At 42.4% G+C, this 19,314-nt stretch overlaps 1 protein-coding gene across 1 annotated transcript; it reads right to left on the minus strand.

The window, feature by feature from the left end:
* Positions 1-11,948: 11,948 nt before the first annotated feature.
* On the minus strand, positions 11,949-13,192 carry LOC110222009 (hemoglobin subunit alpha). The gene is made up of 3 exons (XM_021006806.2): positions 13,054-13,192; positions 12,533-12,737; positions 11,949-12,222 (listed from the first exon to the last, which is right to left on the minus strand). Exons 1-3 carry the CDS (start codon positions 13,146-13,148, stop codon positions 12,094-12,096), a joined length of 429 nt encoding a protein of 142 aa, XP_020862465.2. The 5' UTR covers positions 13,149-13,192; the 3' UTR covers positions 11,949-12,093.
* Positions 13,193-19,314: the final 6,122 nt, after the last annotated feature.

The following is a 19,314-nucleotide window of genomic DNA, read 5'->3' on the forward strand; positions in this document are numbered from 1 at the left end:
CACTGGGGAGGTGGAGCTCATTGGCTGGCACCAGGTGGTGCGAGGCCGAGTCTCCACTACAGGGGGCGCTGCGTTCCCACCTGCCCCGAACCACCCGTGCAAATTCAGAATCCTGAATGCCAGCCAGGGGTGAAGAACCTGAGGCCTCGAGGCCATGTGTGGCCCTCTACGTACTCAAGTGCAGCCTTTCGACTGAGTCCAAGTTTTACAGAACACAGACCTGTATATTGCCCTCACATCCCTTAATCCCATAAACTCAGCTTGTGGAACTATAATAACAGTGATGATGATGATGACCAGGATGATGATGATGATGATACTATTAGCACTTATATAGGCTTTAAGTTTTGCAAAAACTTTACAAATATGACTCTCAGTTGATCCTTAAAACAACTCTGGGAGGTAGGTGCTGTTATTATTCCCATTTTTACAGATGAGAAAACCAGGGCAGATAGAGGTTAAGTGACCTACCCAGGGTCACACAACTAGCAAGTGTCTGAGACTGGATTTCAGCTTGTCTTTCTGACTCCAAGTCCAGTGGTCTATCCACTATGGGTGGACAGACAGAAGTTTACTTCTCTCTATTCTAGAACTGACCCATCTTGACTTTCCTTCTTCCTGCTCCTGACACTGGTCTGCTTGCTGTTTTTCACAGGGGACAGTCCATCTCCCAACTTCATGCCTTTTCATTGGCTGTGCCTGTGTTTTCTTTTCTCCTCTCTACTTTCTGGCTTCCTTCTAGTATCAGCTAAAATCCCATGTTCTGCAACAAGCCTTTCTCAGTCTCCCTTAATACTAGTACTTTCCCTCAGTTATTACCTTCCACTTATCCTGTCCGCAGTTGTTTGCCTGTTGTCTCTCCCAATATATGGTAAACTCCTTGAGAACAGGGACTATTTTTGCCTTTCTTTGTATTCCCCAGTGCTTAACAGAATGCCTGTTGAATTATTGGGACTTAATAAATGCCTGTTGACTGACTGACTGTTCCTCCCCATTTGCCAATTCAATTCAATTCATATCCCCTTCCTTTCTCAATCCTGTCCTATCCTACTCCCATTACAAACCTATTCTATCCCTATCCCCATCTATTCCAATCCCATTCCCTTACAATCATTTCTCTTCCCCAATTCCATTCTCATCCCTACCTATTCTGCTTCACCCCAATCTGTGCCCTTATCCCATCCCATTCCCTTTCTGTCCCATTCTCCAGATAGTAGTAGTAGTAGTAGTAGTAGTAGTAGTAGTAGTAGTAGTAGTAGTAGTGACAGAGAGAGAGAGAGAGAGAGAGAGAGAGAGAGAGAGAGAGAGAGAGAGAGTTGGTAGGGATACACTACAGTACAAAATTGGAGTTTGGGGGAGGTAGGAGACCCTTGGCCTCCCTCCCTCCCAAGTCTGAGGTTTCCCTTCTCACGTAATCATTGACTCAATGTTCTGGTCTTTGATGTTCTGGTCTTTGCTCTCAGCTCATGCTGGACCAGCTGAATTCCCTCATGCCCAATCCAAGTCAGGACTAGAGACTCTGTAAAGCTAAGGGACAAGAAGTTGAACAGAGCAGACACCAGTAGATGGAACCACAGAATAACATTAAAAAAAGAAAAGAAGAGAGCACACATTTCATAGCTCTTTAAGGTTACAAAGCACTCTCATATTCTTAAGAAGTCTCTGTGATGAAGTTAACACAAGAATTATTATTTTAAATTCTGTTTTGTTTTGTTTTTGTTGGGCTACACCTTCCAAAATATCTCCATTTTCCCCAGAGCCATCCCTTATAACAAAGAATAAAAAAAAAAGCTTGGCAAAACTAACCAATACATTGAAAAAATCTAATGTTATATTCAATATTCCATAGTTCCATACTTCTGCAACAAAGGAATGAGATGCACTCTTTGGGGCCAGGCCTAGTCAATGTAATTTCACAGCATTCAGTTCTGATTGCTTTGTGATTGTTGTTGTTTTCCATTTATATTGCTGTGGTCATTGTGTATATTGTTTTTCTGATTCTACTTACTTGATTTTGTATTAATTCACATAAGTCCTCCCATGCTTTTCTTTATTCATCATATCCCCTATTCATTGTTTTTTACAGGACGGTAGTATTCTATTACATATATATACTATGATTTATTTAGTTAGTCCCCTATCAATGGATATAAGCTTTGTTTTAGGACAGGAATTATTATTCAGTTTTTGTTGATGCAGAAATTGAGTTTCAGAGACATTAAGAGACTTGCCCAAGGTCACATGATTAATAAATCATTGAGGTGGGACTAAGGTCTTCTTACTCCAGTTCTGTTGCCATCTCACCATGCTGTTACAGATTCTAGAATGTCAGAGGTGGAAGGGGCCTTAGAACAGAAAATGGTAGGGCTGGAAAGGAACATGCAATCCAGAATGCCAGAGATGGAAGGGGCCTTATCTAATTGAACCTCCTCATTTTACAAGAAGGGAAAACTGAGGCCCCCCAAAGAGAAGTAACTTGTTCAAGGTCATGTAACGCTATGATGATAGAGAGGTAACCAGAGTTTATACCTTCTGACTTCCAGTTCAGTGATGCCTGGGAAGGTGTGGGGATGGATTGACAGTCTTCAAACAGGCAGGCCTTTGGTGGACCAGCTGGTTGTACAAAGTTCCATTCTAAACCCTTCCAGCTCCCCACATTCTCCATCCCACCACCCTGAGTTCTATCTCTAAGCAGCATATTAGATATCTTTCTCCTCTGCTCTAGGCACAGCCAACTACCATGAACCAAATTTAGGGGGTCTACCGAGTTGGGCTGCATACACCCAGAGCCTAATGCATGAGACATAGGAGAGGGCCCTCCTTCCCACCCACAAAATGCACTCTGGCTAAAGGCTGTTTTAGTAGGGAATATAGAACATAAGTATGCAAAAGAGCCTGAAATGATGTGAGGGCACCTTTGCAGCTCTTGACTTGGGGCTCCTCAGGAGTCCTGACTTTGTCTTGTTCCATTTTGTATCTGTCCTCATTCTCAGCCCCACCATCTATCCTAACTACCCCACCCAGCCAGGCCTGGCTCACAGGGAGTGATAGTCTAGAAATATCTCGTGTCTGGAAATATCTCCTAAGTCATGTGTGGGTGGGGTTGCTTGAGAGATATACAGGAGGCAAGGGACTGGGCTGGGTCACCAGCCTCTCCCATCTCTGCCACCCTGTCCTCTCTGGGATGAGAAAGTCTCAGTGACTTAGGAAAATGGAACACAGTGCCCTTATGTCCCTCCCTCTCCAGCCCTCTTGCCCCACTCCTCCATCACAGAGTGGGTTTGCACAGCCAGGTGGCCATAAATTCAGACTTTATTCCAAGATAATTACTTCTGTCCATGCAGCAGACAGTGAATCGAGGGGAGGCGAGAGTCTAAGAGGCCCAAGGGTGGGGTGCAGTTGCTGAAGGGGATACCAGTTTGACAGTATTTAGAGGTGAACGCAGAGGTTAAATTGCTCAGGAACCTGTCCATAGATGGGACAAGCAACTCCTGGAGGTGCTGATTGTCCAATACCGGTCACAGATTATGTCAGATACCGGGAAAAGAAAGGACAGAGCTGAGGTTAGATCATGTCAGATATATGTGCTAGTCCACTTCATCTGATCCTGCTGCTTCAGAATCCTTTAATGGAATACTTCTAAGCAAGAACTCTCCTATCCCCTATAGTGGAACTTCCCATTCTGCACTTCTCATAATTCATCCATGATTGCTGCCCTGAAGAATCCAGCCACACTCTCAGGTCCCTCTTTACCTCTAGGTACCTTTTTACCTTTTACCTTCTTTTACCTTCCCCTCTAACCCCAGTTTATGAAGGGTTCTACTCTTGGTTTGTGGTTGATCAGTTTTGACTGGGCCTAGGGCGAGTGGCCAGCAGCCAAAGTCAGAGTGATGACCACCTTCAGGTCATGAGCGTGGTCTTGGCGGGGTGGGATGGAGCCTTGGGTCTAGTTGAAGTGGGAGAAGTAAAGCCTGATGGGAAACAAAGAAAGGAAAGCTCTGTAGGAGGGAGAGGTGGGCACATTAAAGGTTTGGGCAGTGTCCATGGGGCACTAGGTTTGGACCAAGGCCTGGGGAAGAGGACTGGGCATTTGGGCAAACAGGAGGGGAGGAGCACGCAGGCTGGCATTATTCTCCTGCCTTCCCAGGACCCTTAAGCAGATTGCAAGGATTACGGGAATTGGCATTTTCCTCAACCCTCTGCCTTGGACCCTTCAGAACAAACCACAATCCCTGACCCTCAGGCCACACTGGACTTTCCTCTATATTACATCTCAGAGTGGGTCTGCCTATTCCCTTCATATTCTTTCCTGAAACCTTTACCCCTACCCCCAGTACTGGTATTATGGCAAGTGAAATCTGAAATAATTGAAAAGACTATGGCATGTGGATCGATTTAAATAATTGAGGAAACAAAGGTTCAAGCTTCCAAGCATATCATGTGCCAATTAAGCAATGTGTGCCAATTGCATAACAAATTGGAATCGAGAGGTGGATCTTGAATGCAGAGGGAGGTAGATTTTTATGCGTTAAAGTAATATTACATTAAATTAATTTTAACTTAAAATAAGCAGAATACAAAACAAGTTATAGAATTAAGTAGCCTGATTTCTAATTGGAAGAAAGATTAGGGGCTTTCCAAGTCAGGAGGGGGATGAGCAAGTTTAGAGAGCTGAGAGGTAGGGAAAGCGAACAGATACAGTTCCCTGAAATCAGAAAAAGAGGTGTTCCACTCCCCACCAAGTGTCTGCATTCAGTCAAAGGAACCAGGAAATAGGTTGACTAATTGACCAATATGGGGCTAATTTTCAGATAAGCTATATGGGTTGCTTGACATGTACCGTTATGAGAAAACTCCTTCCATCAGTCTTTGGTTCTGACTAGATTTCTGGTCAGCATCTCTAAGCAGCAGATAGAGGTGGTCCAGCTTCCCAGTCATTCTGCAGGGTTATGTTCAAATAATGCAATAAAATTTCTCACGATTTACTTAATTGAATAAAGTTTTCTTGGAAGACAGAAATTGGACTAGACTCATAGTTGAATAGAAAGGGAACTGAGCTAGCCCCAGAATTGAGTGACAAGATGGAGTCAGTGTGATTCATTCAATTCACACAGTTCCCTCAGTATCTGACATAAACTGACCTTACCGTCTCCTTTGACTGGCTTTGAGACAGGAAGAGAAGGGGAGAGACTTGAGGCTGGGTGAGCAACCATAAGGCTATTATAATAGTCCAGGTGTGAGGTGACAAGTGCCTGTACCAGAGTGGTGGCAATGTGAGAGGAAAAAAGGTGGAAAAAAGAGGAAAAAAGAGAGATCATGAAAGTAAAATCAATAGACCTTTGCAACAGGTTGGGGTGTGTGTGTATGTGTGTGTGTGTGTATGTGTGTGTGTGTGAGAGAGAGAGAGAGAGAGAGAGAGAGAGAGAGAGAGAGAGAGAGAGAGAGGATGAAAAATCCAGGGTGACCCCCAAGTTTCAAGGCTGGGTGACTGGGAGGAGGAGGATACCCTCAATAATAACAGAGAAGTTAGGAAGATGGGAGAGTTTTGGTGAAAATATAATGGATTCAGTTTTGAGCATGAGTTTAAGAGGTCTGTGGGCCATCCAATTTGAGAGCCTGTGTTACTGAGATGGTGATACTCTTGACAGACTTCTTTAGAGAAATTCAGAAGCTTAAAGGGTTTGGGGGGAAATGATAATGAATTAGGTTTTCTATATGTTGACTTTATTCAGGTCATCCAGTTTGAGATGTCCAGTAGGCAGTTGAAGATGGGAGTCTTGAGTTAAAAGAGAGGTTAGGGCTCGATAGATCTGAGAATCATCAGCATAGTGATGACAATTGAATTGATGGGAGCTGATGAGAACACCAAGTGAAACAGTATAGAAAGAAAAGAGAGAAGGCAGGATATGGAGCATTAACAGGAATGAGCTGAGTAAATACCAAGCAAAGAAGACTAAGAAAGAACTGTCATGTAGGTAAGAGGATTATGAAGGTAGAATGATATTCTCTCTAGGAAAATCTAGAGAGAAGAGAGTATCAAGGAAAAGAGGATGATTGACAGTGTCAAAGGTTACCAGTGTCCTCCCAGTAATGCAAGCCCTCAAAATGGATGTTTTGTAAAGCTCTTCAGTTTAACATGTCTAAGGTCAAGATGGATAAATATTGAGAAAAAGCCATTCAATTTGGCAATAAGAGATCACTAATTTTGGACAGAGCAGTTTCTGTTAAAGGTTAGAAAAGGCATTTGGAAGCCAGACTTTAAAGAGCTGACACAAGAGTGAAGAAAAGAAAGTGGAGATATGTGTCACTGTAAATGGATTTCTCAAGGAGTTTAGTCACAAAAGGTAAGAGACATAGGGAATGATACCTAATGGGGATGGAAAGAACAAGTGAGGTATTTTTTTTTTATGAAGGTGAAACTGCTAGCCTTCCAATATGGAAAGATTGCAGAAAAAGGGGGTTTAAAGAGTGTACACAGTTGAGTGACTTTTGGGGTATAGTTCCAAATTACTTTCCAGAATAGTTGGACCACTTCACAACCCCATCAATACTACTTTGGTTTGTCAGTCCTTCAATAGTCCTTCCAACAATTGTCATCTCCCCCTCCTTTTTTTTTCCAATCTTTCCCAATTGGAAGGCTGGGAGTTTGAAATTTAGAGTTATTTTATTTTTCATCTGTCTTATTATTAGTGATTTGGAATATTTTGCATATATTCATGGTTGTTTATAGCTTCTCTGTCTTCTTTTCAAAATGGTCTGTTTAGATTCTTTGTCCATTTACTTATTGGGGAATGACACTTAATCTTATATGCTTGTATAAATTCCCTATATATTTTGGATATCAGACCTTTATCAGATGCATTTGGGGGCAAATATCCAGCTAACTATTCCCTTATTTTACTTGTATTGACTTTTTTTTGTGTGCAAAAATGTTTCAATTTTTATCAGATCAAAGCTGTTCATTCTATTTCCTGTGAACTTTTCTAGAGCTTCTTTGGTCAAGAATTCGCCCCTTATCTGCAGTTCCAAAAGATACTTCCTTCCCTGTTCCTCTACTTTGCTTGTTAACTAATGAAATGTTTGTACTTTTGTTCTTACTAAATCTTTGAAGCCAATATCCCTTGGAAAAAGTCCAGTTCCAGTTAAGTGGTAAGTGGAACTAGAGTACTAGTTATTGGCATCAAGAAGTAGAAAGACTATAAGGACTGGAGTCTTGAGCAGATTGCAATAGAGAAGAGATGTAGCTGGCCTGGCTCTGGGAGAGGGATCTAGAGTGTTCATTACATTTCTTTTACCCAAAGTAAGTTTTTGTTAGCGTCTTTTCCGTCACCATAGTTTTCCGTCCTCCTTCTCCCTCTCAAAGAGCCATCCCATGTAACAGAATATTTTTAAGACAAAAAAAAAAAGAAATAAAAAAAGAGAAAAAATCAGCACAACCAAAGAATTCATTGAATAAGTCCCAAAACATGCAATGTTTAACACCTTCAGACCTCTACTCCTGTGGAGGGGTTGGTTTTGTATCTCTTATTTTGAACCTTTCTTGTTCTTTATTATTTCGCAACATTCATTTCTGTGTGTGCATGTGTCTGTATGTGTATGTGAATGTGAGTATGATTGTTCTTTCAATTTGCATTGCTGTAGTCAATGTATATAGTGTTCTTGGCTTTGCTTATTTCACTCTGGATGTGGTCATGAAGATCTTTCCCTGCTTCTCTGTGTTTATCACATTCACCATTTCTTAGAGTTTAGTAATATTCACTTACATTTACACCATGATGCCCTGCTGACCTTCCTTGGCAATGTGTCACAGAGTCTGCATGACCATCCTGTCCCTACCGGCAGGGGGGAAACCAGGAATCTCAAGTTACTGGAGTGGGGCTCAGAGGACCATTGTAGGACGGTGCATTCCTGTCCCCAGTAACACAGAGGTAGACAGGGCAGAAAGCTGCTGGAACTGGAAACACACAGCTGTCTTCTTGGGGCCATGCCAGTCCCTGCCTACTTGGACTTTAATAAATTAACTTTGTCTGCTTCAACCAAAATATTATCTTTTGTTTCCATTACAGCCACATACCACAATTTGTTTAGTCATTTCTCAATTGATGAGAATATACTTTGTTTTCAATTCTTTTTTTAAAAATTGGTCAGATGTTTTTGATGGTGGATACATTACTTGTCCTATGTTTTTCAGGTTTTTTTTTCTTTGTTTAATATTTCTTGTTGGCTCCTGGAGTCACTGAGTTCTATTTGCTTCATTTTATTTTTTCCATATGATATTTTCTGTTTTTCAGAGTCTACTTGATGGGTAAGGTTTTTCCACACCTTCTATTCTAAACCATTCATTCTTCTTCCAATATTTCTTTATCACTGTTCCTTCTTGTGAGGAGTGATAAGAGCTTGGACAGGAGAGATGCTGTGGAAGTAGAAATGCCAACGTTTGGCCCCTGAGTGAGGAACTGAAGATAATACTATGTCTATGGACCTGGGGGACTGGAAAGATGGCGTTGCTATATCTGATTGAAATAGAGAAATTTAGGCAAGGGTTCTGTGGGAGGAGGAAGATGATGAGTTTCATTTTGGACAGATTGAGTTTGAGAAATCTATGGGGATTTATTTATTATGTATGTGTTTGTTTATCATATATTATTTATTTATGTAGATTCAGTTTAAAATGTCCAAAAGTCATAGTAGATTTGAGAGTAGAGTTCAGGAGAGAGAGTAGGGTTGGCTCTGTAGAACTGTGAGTCATCTGCATAGAGATTATAATCAAATCCATTGAACTTCACAGGGCACCAAGTGAGAGAGTGTGGAGGGAGAAGAGATCATAGGACAGTCTTGGAGTCCAGAAAGATTTAGGAGGCAGAGATACAGTTGAGAAAACCAGGCTGAGGAAGATTGTTCAGATAGGCAGGAAGAAAACCAGACACAACATCTAGGAGGAGAGAATGGTCAACAGTTTCAAATGCTGCAGAGACGTTGAGAAAGAGGATGGTGAAAATACCATTTGATCTGGCAATTAAGAGATCATTGATAACTTTAAGGTGCACACTTTCAATCAAATGATGAAGTCAGCTGACAAATTGTAAAGATTTGAGACATGAATGAGAGGAAAGGAGATGGAAGCAATAAAAATAGACAGCTTTTTTAAGAAGTTTGATGGAGGAAGGGAAGAGAGATGTAGGATGATAGCTTAGTGGCCTAGTAGTGTCTAGTGAAAGTGTTTGTTGTTTTTTTTTTAAGATGGTGTCAAACTGTCATCTTTGTAGGCTACAGGCAAATAAACCAGCAACTAGTTAGAAATTGATGATTAGAAGAAAACAATTGTGGCAATCTGCTAGGAAAGAAAAGATAGGATGGAATCAAGGGCCAACGGAGATAGTTTGGCCATACCCAGAAGAGCCACACCATTGTCAGAGACTGGAGAAAAGGAGGTGAATGTCAGGAATAACAAGGGGTTTGGAGATGATATGATTGGAAGAAGAGGCAACTTCTGGGGAATGTCCTTTATTTTTCAGGTGAGGTCCTCAGCTGAGAAAATGGGGGAAGCAGGAAGTGTAGGAGGCTTGTGGAGAGATTGGAAATAGCCAGCTCCTATGACACCTCCCATGGAAAGGCTTATTCTTTCTCCTTTTCTAGTTCTTATTGATTCTCACATGAAGAATCTCCAGTTTCGTGTAAGGAAGGCCCTGGGGATCAGGGACCATGTCCCTTTTGTTATATATACATCACCAAGACCTAGTGCAGGGCCTGGGAAATGGTTAAGTGATGTTTTTTGAAGGTTCGATCAATTAGGTATTACTGTTTAAAGTGCTCTGTAAATATTAAAGGTAATAAAATGGAAATTACCCCCACCCCCTGCCTGAGCTCTCTGACTTAGCCAAACTGGCCTTTTCTCTGCCCCTCACGGTCAGTCAATAAACACTTAATAATAATATTAATAAATAATAAATATTAATGAAAACAAAAAATGCCTACTGTGTGCTAGGTACTGTGCTAAGATTTGGGGATACAAATATGAAAAGACAAAGGGTCTCTGCCCTCAGGGAGCTTTCAGTCCCCTGAGGAGAAGACAGCACGCAAAACAAAGCTGAAAATTGAGCAGGAAAAAAAAAAGTGAAGAGGAGACCCAGCATCGGGACATGATGGAAAAGTTCAAAGAAATCTAAAAGTTCAGAATCCAGTGGGAAATTTGGAGGTGTTTGGCCTGGTTTTGGAGTTCATGACTCCACCTTCCAGTCAGAAGGGTCATATCACATTACACATGACACTCCATCTCCTGCCTCTGTCCTTTTCATTGGCTGTCTCTCATGCCTGAAATGCCCCCCACCTCTGCCTCATAGAATCCCTCTTTGCCTTCAAGACAAAACTCAAGCATCCCCTTCTCCATAAAGTTTTTCCTGATCCCCTTCCCTGATAGTGCCCTCCCTTACGAACTATCTTGTACTAACTCCTTTGTAATTAATCTCTTCATATTTGTTCTGTACATAGTTACATGTGTGTATATATGAATCCATATCTCTATATTCACATATATCCTTGTGGTCTTCTCCAATAGAATGTAGGCTTCATTTGAATAAAGATTGCTTCATTCATTGCATTTGTATCCCTGTGGTGGACCACAGCACCTGATACGTAGTTGCTGTTCAGTCATTTTAAGTTTTGCTGACTCTTTGTGACCCCATTTGGGGTTTTCTTGGCAAAGATGCTGGAGTAGTTTGCCCTTTCCTTCTCTAGATCATCCTACAGATGAGGAAATTGAGGCTTACAGGATTAAGTGATTTGCCTAGGGTCACCAACTAGTAAGTCTCCGAGGCCAGATTTGAACTCAGGAAGATGAGTCTTTCTGATTCCAGTTCCTACACACTCTATCCACTGCATTACCTAGCTGCCCCTTGGTGCATGTTAGCCACTTAAAAAGTACTGGTAGACCTCTTAGAGGTAGGGGGTGGAAAGTGGAATGGGTAGAGTTGGAGGCCCATTCTCAGTCCCAGTCCCAGTATCAACCAAGAAACATGACCAATTGGGTCGATAATCAAGTCCTTGGCTCCAAATCATTTCCCAACTCCCTACATGCCCTTCCAAACTCAGTCATGAATGTATGCAATCCCAGAGCACCAGCAAACTTAAACACAAGAAACAAAAGAGGAGGAGGAAAGAGGGGCAGTCGTAATTCCTCTTTTTTTCAGGGAGGGGGGCAAGCAGGGATCTAGGCAAGAGGCTGTCTCTAGGCCCAAGACATCTGAGCCTCCCTTGAAACATCCCTCCCTAAAAATGTCCTGTCTCAGGTTTCCCTATAGAATATCTCAGGGTTGCCAAGGAGAGTCCAGGGTGTACCAAGGCTAGTATCCCCCTCCACCTCCACAACTCCCAGAATGAGCTGAAACTAGGGTTGTGGTAGGCTGGCCTCTCTCACTCCCTGTCTCAAAGAGTAGTTGAAGGAAAACGCCACCTTTCAGTTTATCATCCCCCTTCCAACCTCATCCGATAACACATTCAGGCAACAAGGCCTCCTTGCCAGCATATGTAAATTAAAATATCAGCTAGGCTAAGGTGGAAATACTGCACTTTCTCAGTTCTAGAGAGAGAGCTCCTCCCAAGCCCAGACCGAGTTTTTATTATACTTTGTTTCCCACTTAGAGAGCCCAGCCTTGTCACCCAGAGATTACAGTCAATGTTTGTAACCCAACTGAAAAACAAAATGGGGCTAGAGTTCGGGTGAGGTTGCTTGTGGGGCTCCAAGAGTACTGGGGATAGGAGGAGGCTGATCTGAGTCAATCTTCTTTGCCATTTCTACTGCAAGTCTTTCCCTCCCCACCTCCATCCCTTCAGGGTTGTGGAAGAAGCAGTGACTCCCGATGGGGTTTCATGTTCCTCTTAACATCCTCCCCAACCCCCACCTCCACACACACACTGTTGCCGCAGACTCAAAAGACAAAGACACAGTCAAATTGTGGCAGATTCAGACTTTATTCGAAGACTTCCACCTGCTCATGCGGTGTGGGAGGGGTTGGGGACCTGAGGGACCCGCAGCCTGGATGGTGGTGGCAGCAGGGAGGTTGGGGAAGGAGAGTATCCCTGTCCTCCGACATAGACTTAACGGTACTTCGAGGTCAGCACGGTAGACACAGAGGCCAGGAACTTATCCAAGGAGGCATGCACCTCGGGAGTGAATTCCTTGCCGAGGTGAGCGGCCAAAGTCACGAGCACGCAGTGACTCAGGAACTGAGAGAGAAGGGACAGCTCCTGAGACAAACTCCTCCAGCTTTGTGTGTGCACACACTTCTCTCTCCCCACTGCCTCTCCTGCTTCGTTCTCTTACCTGTCCTCTACTCCACCCGCCCACTGCGCCCGCCCTGATCATGCTCAACCCTACTCTCCTCCGGAGGCCAGTAATCCGCTCCACACGCTAAGTCTTCATTGGAAGAACCATTGCACTCAATGGAGCTGCATTACTGGCTGCAGCGGGTATCCCCAATCGCCAGCCCTGGATCCCTTCGCTTCCCCGGAGCGGGTCCCTGGAGGTCGGGCTCACCTTGAAGTTGACAGGATCCACCCTCAGCTTGTGGGCGTGCAGGTCACTCAGTTTGGACAGGGTCCCGGGCAGATCATCCAGGTGGTCCACAGCCTGGGTCAGGGCATCGCCTATTTTCTGGCCATGAGCCTTGATTTGGGCGGAGTCGTGGGACATGTCGAAGTGGGGGAAGTAGGTCTTGGTGGTGGGGAAAGAGGAGAAGGTCCTGTGGGAAGGAAAGAGGGCTCCTTTGGGACATCGTCCCGAGCACTGTCCACTGGACACTGTGGAGCCAGACCCAGGGCTGAGGACGGAGTGGGATGGGGAAGAGCCAGTACGTGCTAAGGGGAAGGGAGAGATTGTGCGCTCAGAAGATCCCAGGGGACCCCATGGGCTCAGATCAGGGAAGGGACGTGTTTGGGATTCTGCACCTGGACTGAGATTCTGAATTCTGAAGGGGCATCCCTGGGTCTACGGGACTGGGAATCGGTTAGAGGGAGTGTGGGCGGTGAGGAGGCCGAAAAAGGAAGGGGAACCCTTACCTGTGCAGGGCCTCGGCGGCGTATTCACCGACGTGGCCTCCTATCTTACCCCAGGTAGCCTTCACGTGAGACTTATCAGCCCCAGAGAGCACCATGTTGACTTCTTTCTCGGTTCTGTGCAGGACCAGAAATATGCGGCCCCGAGCCCCACAGTCCTTTTATGGGGTTCCCTGAAAGGGCACGCCCTAGGTAAATCTCCCAGCGGGCGTCGCTCATTGGTTGGCACAGTGCCCGGTTTAGGGTGCCACGGGCCCTGCTGAATTACTGATCCGGGAGGTGGTGAGGCTGTGCACCTCCTGCAGGGGTAGCTGTGCTCTCTCTCAGGATCCCCAACTTTAATAGGGCTCTGGCAGCCTCTGGGGCTGGGCCCTTTCTCCTCCTCAGTCAGGCTGGGCGCATCCCATTTACCAGCAGCCTTCTGTGTCACTCCTTCCCCAACTTTTGGAAAGCAGAGAGGTGCTGTGGAATGACACTGATTAAAATAAAGAGACCTGGGGCCAAATCACCTGGCTCTCTCAATAACTGCTTGTATGACTTAACCACCCTGGATCTCAGTTTCCCCATCTGTAAAATGAGGAGAAGCAGTTGGTGTAGATGACATCTAAGGTCCCTTCCAGCTTTCACTGAAGCTGTCATCCCCATCCTATGCTGTGCATTCCCCCTGGCAGATTAGAAGGACAGATGGATCAGACAATTGGATACCCAGATGCTACAGACTGAAAGACTGAGATGGGAAAGGGAGGACCCACCACAGCTGCATTTGAGTAGGAGAGTCTGGTCTCTGGCCCACATTCACACTTGTGTGTCTGTCTGTCTGCACACACCAGCAGCCTGGGAGCCAAATGAAGACACATTATGGGCAGCACCTCTGTCCTGAGGTTCAGGAGACTTGGGTCAGTCCCTTTTCTGCCACTGAGTCACTTTGTCACCTGAATAAGATGCCCCTTAGGAATGTGACATTGCTTAAACAGAGTACAGAAGTGAACCACGGACAGGCAAGTCACAAACTCTGGCTCCCTCACTAGTCACAGCCATTGCTGCAGTCATGCTAGAGGTTTCTAACCCCTGGGACCTCCTAGGAAACATCCTGACCAGATGGGAGCCACTTGGGTACCATAGGCTACTGACAGGGGAACTGTCCCCTCTCCACCCCCACCCTTCGTGAAATAGGTCTGCTGAGTATGAAGGTTGTGGTGCAAGGAGTTTTCCTAAGATCCACAAAATCACAGAATTAGAGCTGAAAGGGACTTCAGAGAACATTGAATCCAACCCCTTCACTCTACAGATGAAGAAACTGAGATCCATATAGATTAAATACCTTTCCCAAGGTCACTCCATCTATTGTGTCTGAGACAGAAATGGAACTCAGGGCATCTCCTTTCCATCCACACACAGCTTTGTGATCTAGAGACTATAATTTTGCCTTCTTGCTTTGATTTTACTGGGATATCAACCTGATCATGAAATGATTGGGTTAAAAATCATTTACACTTAAAGAACCGGAATTTGAGGGGATGCCCTCAAATGAACAAGTTGTGGTATATAATTTTGGGGGAACTATTGTGCTACAAGAAATGATGAACAGGATGGTTTGGGAAAAACCTGGCAAAACCTTATGAATTGATGCAAAGTGAAATGAATAAAATCAGGAAAATATTGTGTGCAGTAACAGCAATATTATAATGATGATCAACTATGAAAGACTTAGCTACTCTAATCAAAACAATGATCCAAGTCAGTTTCAGAGGACCCATTATGAAAAATGCTATACAGCTGCAGAGAGAGAACTGATGAACTCTGAGCACAGATTGAGGCATAGCTTTTTTTTTTTTAATTTTTCTTGCCTTTAATTTTACAATGTGGAAATATGTTTTGCAGGACTTTGCATGTAGTAGATACATTGCTTGCCTTCTTGATGGATGGGAGAGGAATTGGAAGTAGGGAAACAATTTGGAACTTAGGGGCATCTAGGTGTTGCAGTGGATAGAGCACCAGCCTTGGAGTCAGGAGGACCTGAGTCAAATCCAGCACTTAACGCTTACTAGCTGTGTGACCCTGGGCAAGTTACTTAACCCCAATTGCCTAAAAAAAAAAAGTAATTTGAAACTTGAAATTTTTTTAATGAATTTTGAAAATAAAAAAATGAAATTTTAGAAAGTTATGCACACATTAGTGACTTTGAGGGTATAGTTCCAAATTACTTTCCAGAATAATTGGGCTACTTCAGAATTACACTAACAGTATTTAATTTGGATAAGCTTCCATATCCCTTAAAACAATTATAATTTTTCCCTTTTTGCCATCTTTGACAATCTACTTTAAAGTAGTAGTGAATTAGAACCTAAGATTTCACATTTCACTTATTATTAGTGATTTGTAACATTTTCCACATATACATAGTTATTTATAGCTTGCCTTTCTTGTCTTGAGAACTACTTATTCATATTCTTTAAACCATTTATCTATCGGCAAATGATTCTTGTTATATATTTGTTTTAATCTCCTACATATTTTGGATATCACATCTTTATCAGATAAACTTGGAAAAAATGTATTCCCAGTCAGTAATTTTCCTTCTAATTTAAATATATTGATTTTGTATTTTCAGCAATTTTTCAATTTTTGTGGAATTAAAGCTGTTCATTTTATTTCTTGTGAGACTTTCTAGAGCTTCTTTGGTCAAGAATTCCTCCTTCATCTGTAGTTGCAAAAGGTATCCCTTTCCCTGGTCCTTTAACTTGCTTGTTAACAAGCAGATGTATGTACTTGAGTTTTTACTAAATCTTTGAAGTCAATACCCTTTGGTAAAAGCTAATTGAGCTTAAAGGGTTAAATGGAAGTGGGGTGCCAATTATTGGCACCTAAGAGTAGAAACATTACAACCAATGGAGGTTTGAACAGAAGCCATTAGAAAACAGATATTCCAAATACTTCAGAATATCTCTAGACCTCAGAGAGAAAAAATATAACTGGCCTAGTTCTGGAGAATCTTCTTTATCTTTCATAGGCATCTGGAAGAATCCCATTCCCCTTTATTTTTGCTAACATTTTACATAGTTTTACAATTAATTGATCCTTGAATATTTAATAAAATGCAATTGTAAATCGATTTGATCCTCGGGATTTTCCCTTTGAGAGTTCAGTAATTTTATTTTATTATTAAGCCACTTTGTTTTTAAATTTACATTCATGTTAGAGTCTGATGATTCTTAAAATTTCTTTCCTTGTTCTATTTTCCAGGTCAGTTTTTTCTGCTAACTCTGTTCTTTTTGTGTGTGTGTTTGTTTGTTTGTTTTGTTTAAGTAGTGTTTTATTTTTTCCAATTTATTTTTTTGGGGGGTATGAGGCAATTGAGAGTAAGTGACTTGCCCAGAGTCACACAGCTAGTGAGTGTTATGTGTCTGAGGTCGGATTTGAACTCAAGTCCTCCTGACTCCAGGGCAGGTGCTCTATCTACTGCACCACCTAGCTGCCCCTTTAATGTTCATTTAAAAAAAATTTTTGAGCTCCAAATTTTTTTCCCTCTCTCCTTTTCCTCTCTACTCCTAAAATAGCAAACAACCAGATACAGGTTATATGTGTGCAATCATGCAAAACACTTTTCCAGATCAGTCATGTTGTAAAAGAAGAAACAGACCAAAAGGAAAAAAAATAATGAACGTGAAAGCAGCATTCTTCGATCTGCATTCAGACCCCATCAGTTCTTTCTCTGGATGAAGATGACATTTTCCATCAGAATTGTCTTGTATCATTGCACTGCTGAGAAGAGCCAAGTCATTCACAGTTGATCGTTGCACAGTGTTGCTGTTACTGCGTACAATGTTCTCCTGATTCTGGTCGTTTCACTTTGCATTAGTTCACGTAAATTTTTTGAAGATTTTTCTGAAAGCATCCTCATCCTCATTTCGTGTAGTGCAATAATATTCCATTACATTCATGTAGCACAACTTGTTCAGCCATTCCCCAATCGATGGGCATTCCCTCAGTTTCCAATTTTTTGCCACCACAAAAAGAGCTGCTGTAAATATTTTTGTACATGTAGGTCCTTTCCCCCCTCCTTTTTTTTTTTACTATCTCTTTGGGATACAGACCTAGCAGTGATATTTCTGGATCAAGGGGTATGCACAGTTTAATTGCCCTTTGGGTATAATTCTAAATTGCTCTTCAGAATGGTTGGATCAGTTCACAGCTCCACCAACAGTGCCTTAGTGTCCCAGTTTTCCACATCCTCTCCAGCATTTATCATTTTCCTTTTCTGTCATATTAGCCAGTCTGATAGATATAAGGTGGTCAGGTCAGTTGTTTTTGATAGAAGGTGTATATTTTTTAAGGTTTTTTGCTTTAACTTTATTTTATTATTTCTTGTTGTCCCATGGAGTTGTTGAGTTCTGTTTGCTTTATTCTATTTTTTTCTGTGTTGCATTTTCTATTTTTCGGTGTATACTTCATGGGGAAGGTTTTCCACACCTTCTATTCTAAGCCATTCATTCTTCTCCCAATATGTCTCTGATAGTCCTTATCCTCCTTCTGATGCATTTTTAGAACTCTGCTAGAGCATTTGTTGGAGAACTGAACTCCTGTAGGACCTTTAGTGTCATCATCTTAACTGGACTTTATGATCTTTCAAGTATTGCTTACAGGGTCTCAGCAATTTCCTCGGCCAGTTCTTTCAGGACCTGAGGATGAAGTTCATGTGGGCCAGGTGACAAATTCATAAGAGACACTTATGTGCTCTCTTATCATAGCCTTGCTTAAATTTGGTAGCAACTCTCTGCTCATAATTTTTGTTCTCTCATTTCCAGTGCAAAGAGCATTCTCCTTGGGAAGGGCAGAGAAAACAGAAGCAAAATCAGAATGGAATGTTTCTACCTTCTCTCCATTGTCAGTTATTGGAGTCCATCCTCTCCATGCAAAGGTCCTCTCTGCTCTGTAATCCTCCAATTCCTACTTACATACCTAAAAAATTTCCTCAATTTCCTCAATTGTTCCCCTCCACGTGTTCAGAATTTCATTTTTAAGCATCTCCCATCCCTCCTGGTCTGACTTTCTCTAGAGCATTTTAATCCATGTGTCTTTCCTCTGAAAAGCCCTTTGAAATAAGCCTTCCCCAAATCTAGGATGCATGTTTCACTACGCCCAGATGTCCTCTCCCCTTATCACAAACTCTTAGAGGTAGTAGTCATTTCCTTCCAAGCCTCTTACCATTTCCAGCCCAGCAACCAGTTCTTCCCTGTTAGTGAGAATCAGATCTAGAACAGAATGTCTCCTGCTGAGGGTCTTAAACCCCCACCCCTGTTTTTGGATTAGGAAATTTCCCAATGCAAGCCAAGAAGTTATCAGTTGCTCTGCTTTTGGCAGAGAAAGAGAGAGAGACAGAGACAAAGACAGAGAACTCCAGCAAATGTCTGCATAATTGACATCTTCTCTCCTTACTAGATTATGCCTCAGTGCCTGGTTTGTGAGTTATTTCCTAAGCTCCTCATGTATTTCCTTTTTCTGTCCAAGTGGGCTATAAAATTACTTGTTTCTCTTTCCATTGACCTGTATTCTCTGTTATGCTTCCCACCTAAGGTTCTTAGATTTTCTCTCATGAGTATACCTGCTTGATATACAATGAGGCTGACCCATCCAGAGCTGTAGGCCAGTCGTAGGGTTCATCCCCCCAGTGGGACCTATGTATGAGGTCATATGTGTTTTACACCAGGCTCCTTTTCTGCAGTTGTTCTATAAACTTCTGGTTGTCTCAACTGATATTCTTCTCCCTTCATTGTAGCTGCTCTATGTGGAATATATATGCATATGCATATATATGTGTGTATGTGTATATATGCATACATACATGCACACACGTATTATATATATGATATGTGTATATATGCATACATGCATGCACACACGTATTATATATATATATATGATATGTGTATATATGCATACATACAGACAGACGTATTTTATATATATATATATATATGACATTCTTATCAGCCTTTGTATTTCACCACTGGCCCTGTCATCTCTATAGTTTAAACTGTGTTTCTAAGTTCAATCCCATTTTTAGACCTCATCATCTTAGTCAGATATTTACTTCCCACATTAATTTTTTCCTTCTATATACCTTGCCTCCAATGGCCAATAATGAGAAAAACATAATCTTCACCCCTCTGCACTTTGGTTTCTTTCCCCAGGTTTCCAATATATTACTGGCAAAATATTTAAGGTTCCTTCTGGTAATGTCAATTGTATCTATGTGAGTCACCA

The sequence above is a fragment of the Phascolarctos cinereus genome, unplaced genomic scaffold, assembly GCF_003287225.1.
Source record: "Phascolarctos cinereus isolate Bilbo 61053 unplaced genomic scaffold, phaCin_HiC Scaffold_4;HRSCAF=312, whole genome shotgun sequence".
Classification (NCBI taxonomy): Eukaryota; Metazoa; Chordata; class Mammalia; order Diprotodontia; family Phascolarctidae; genus Phascolarctos; species Phascolarctos cinereus.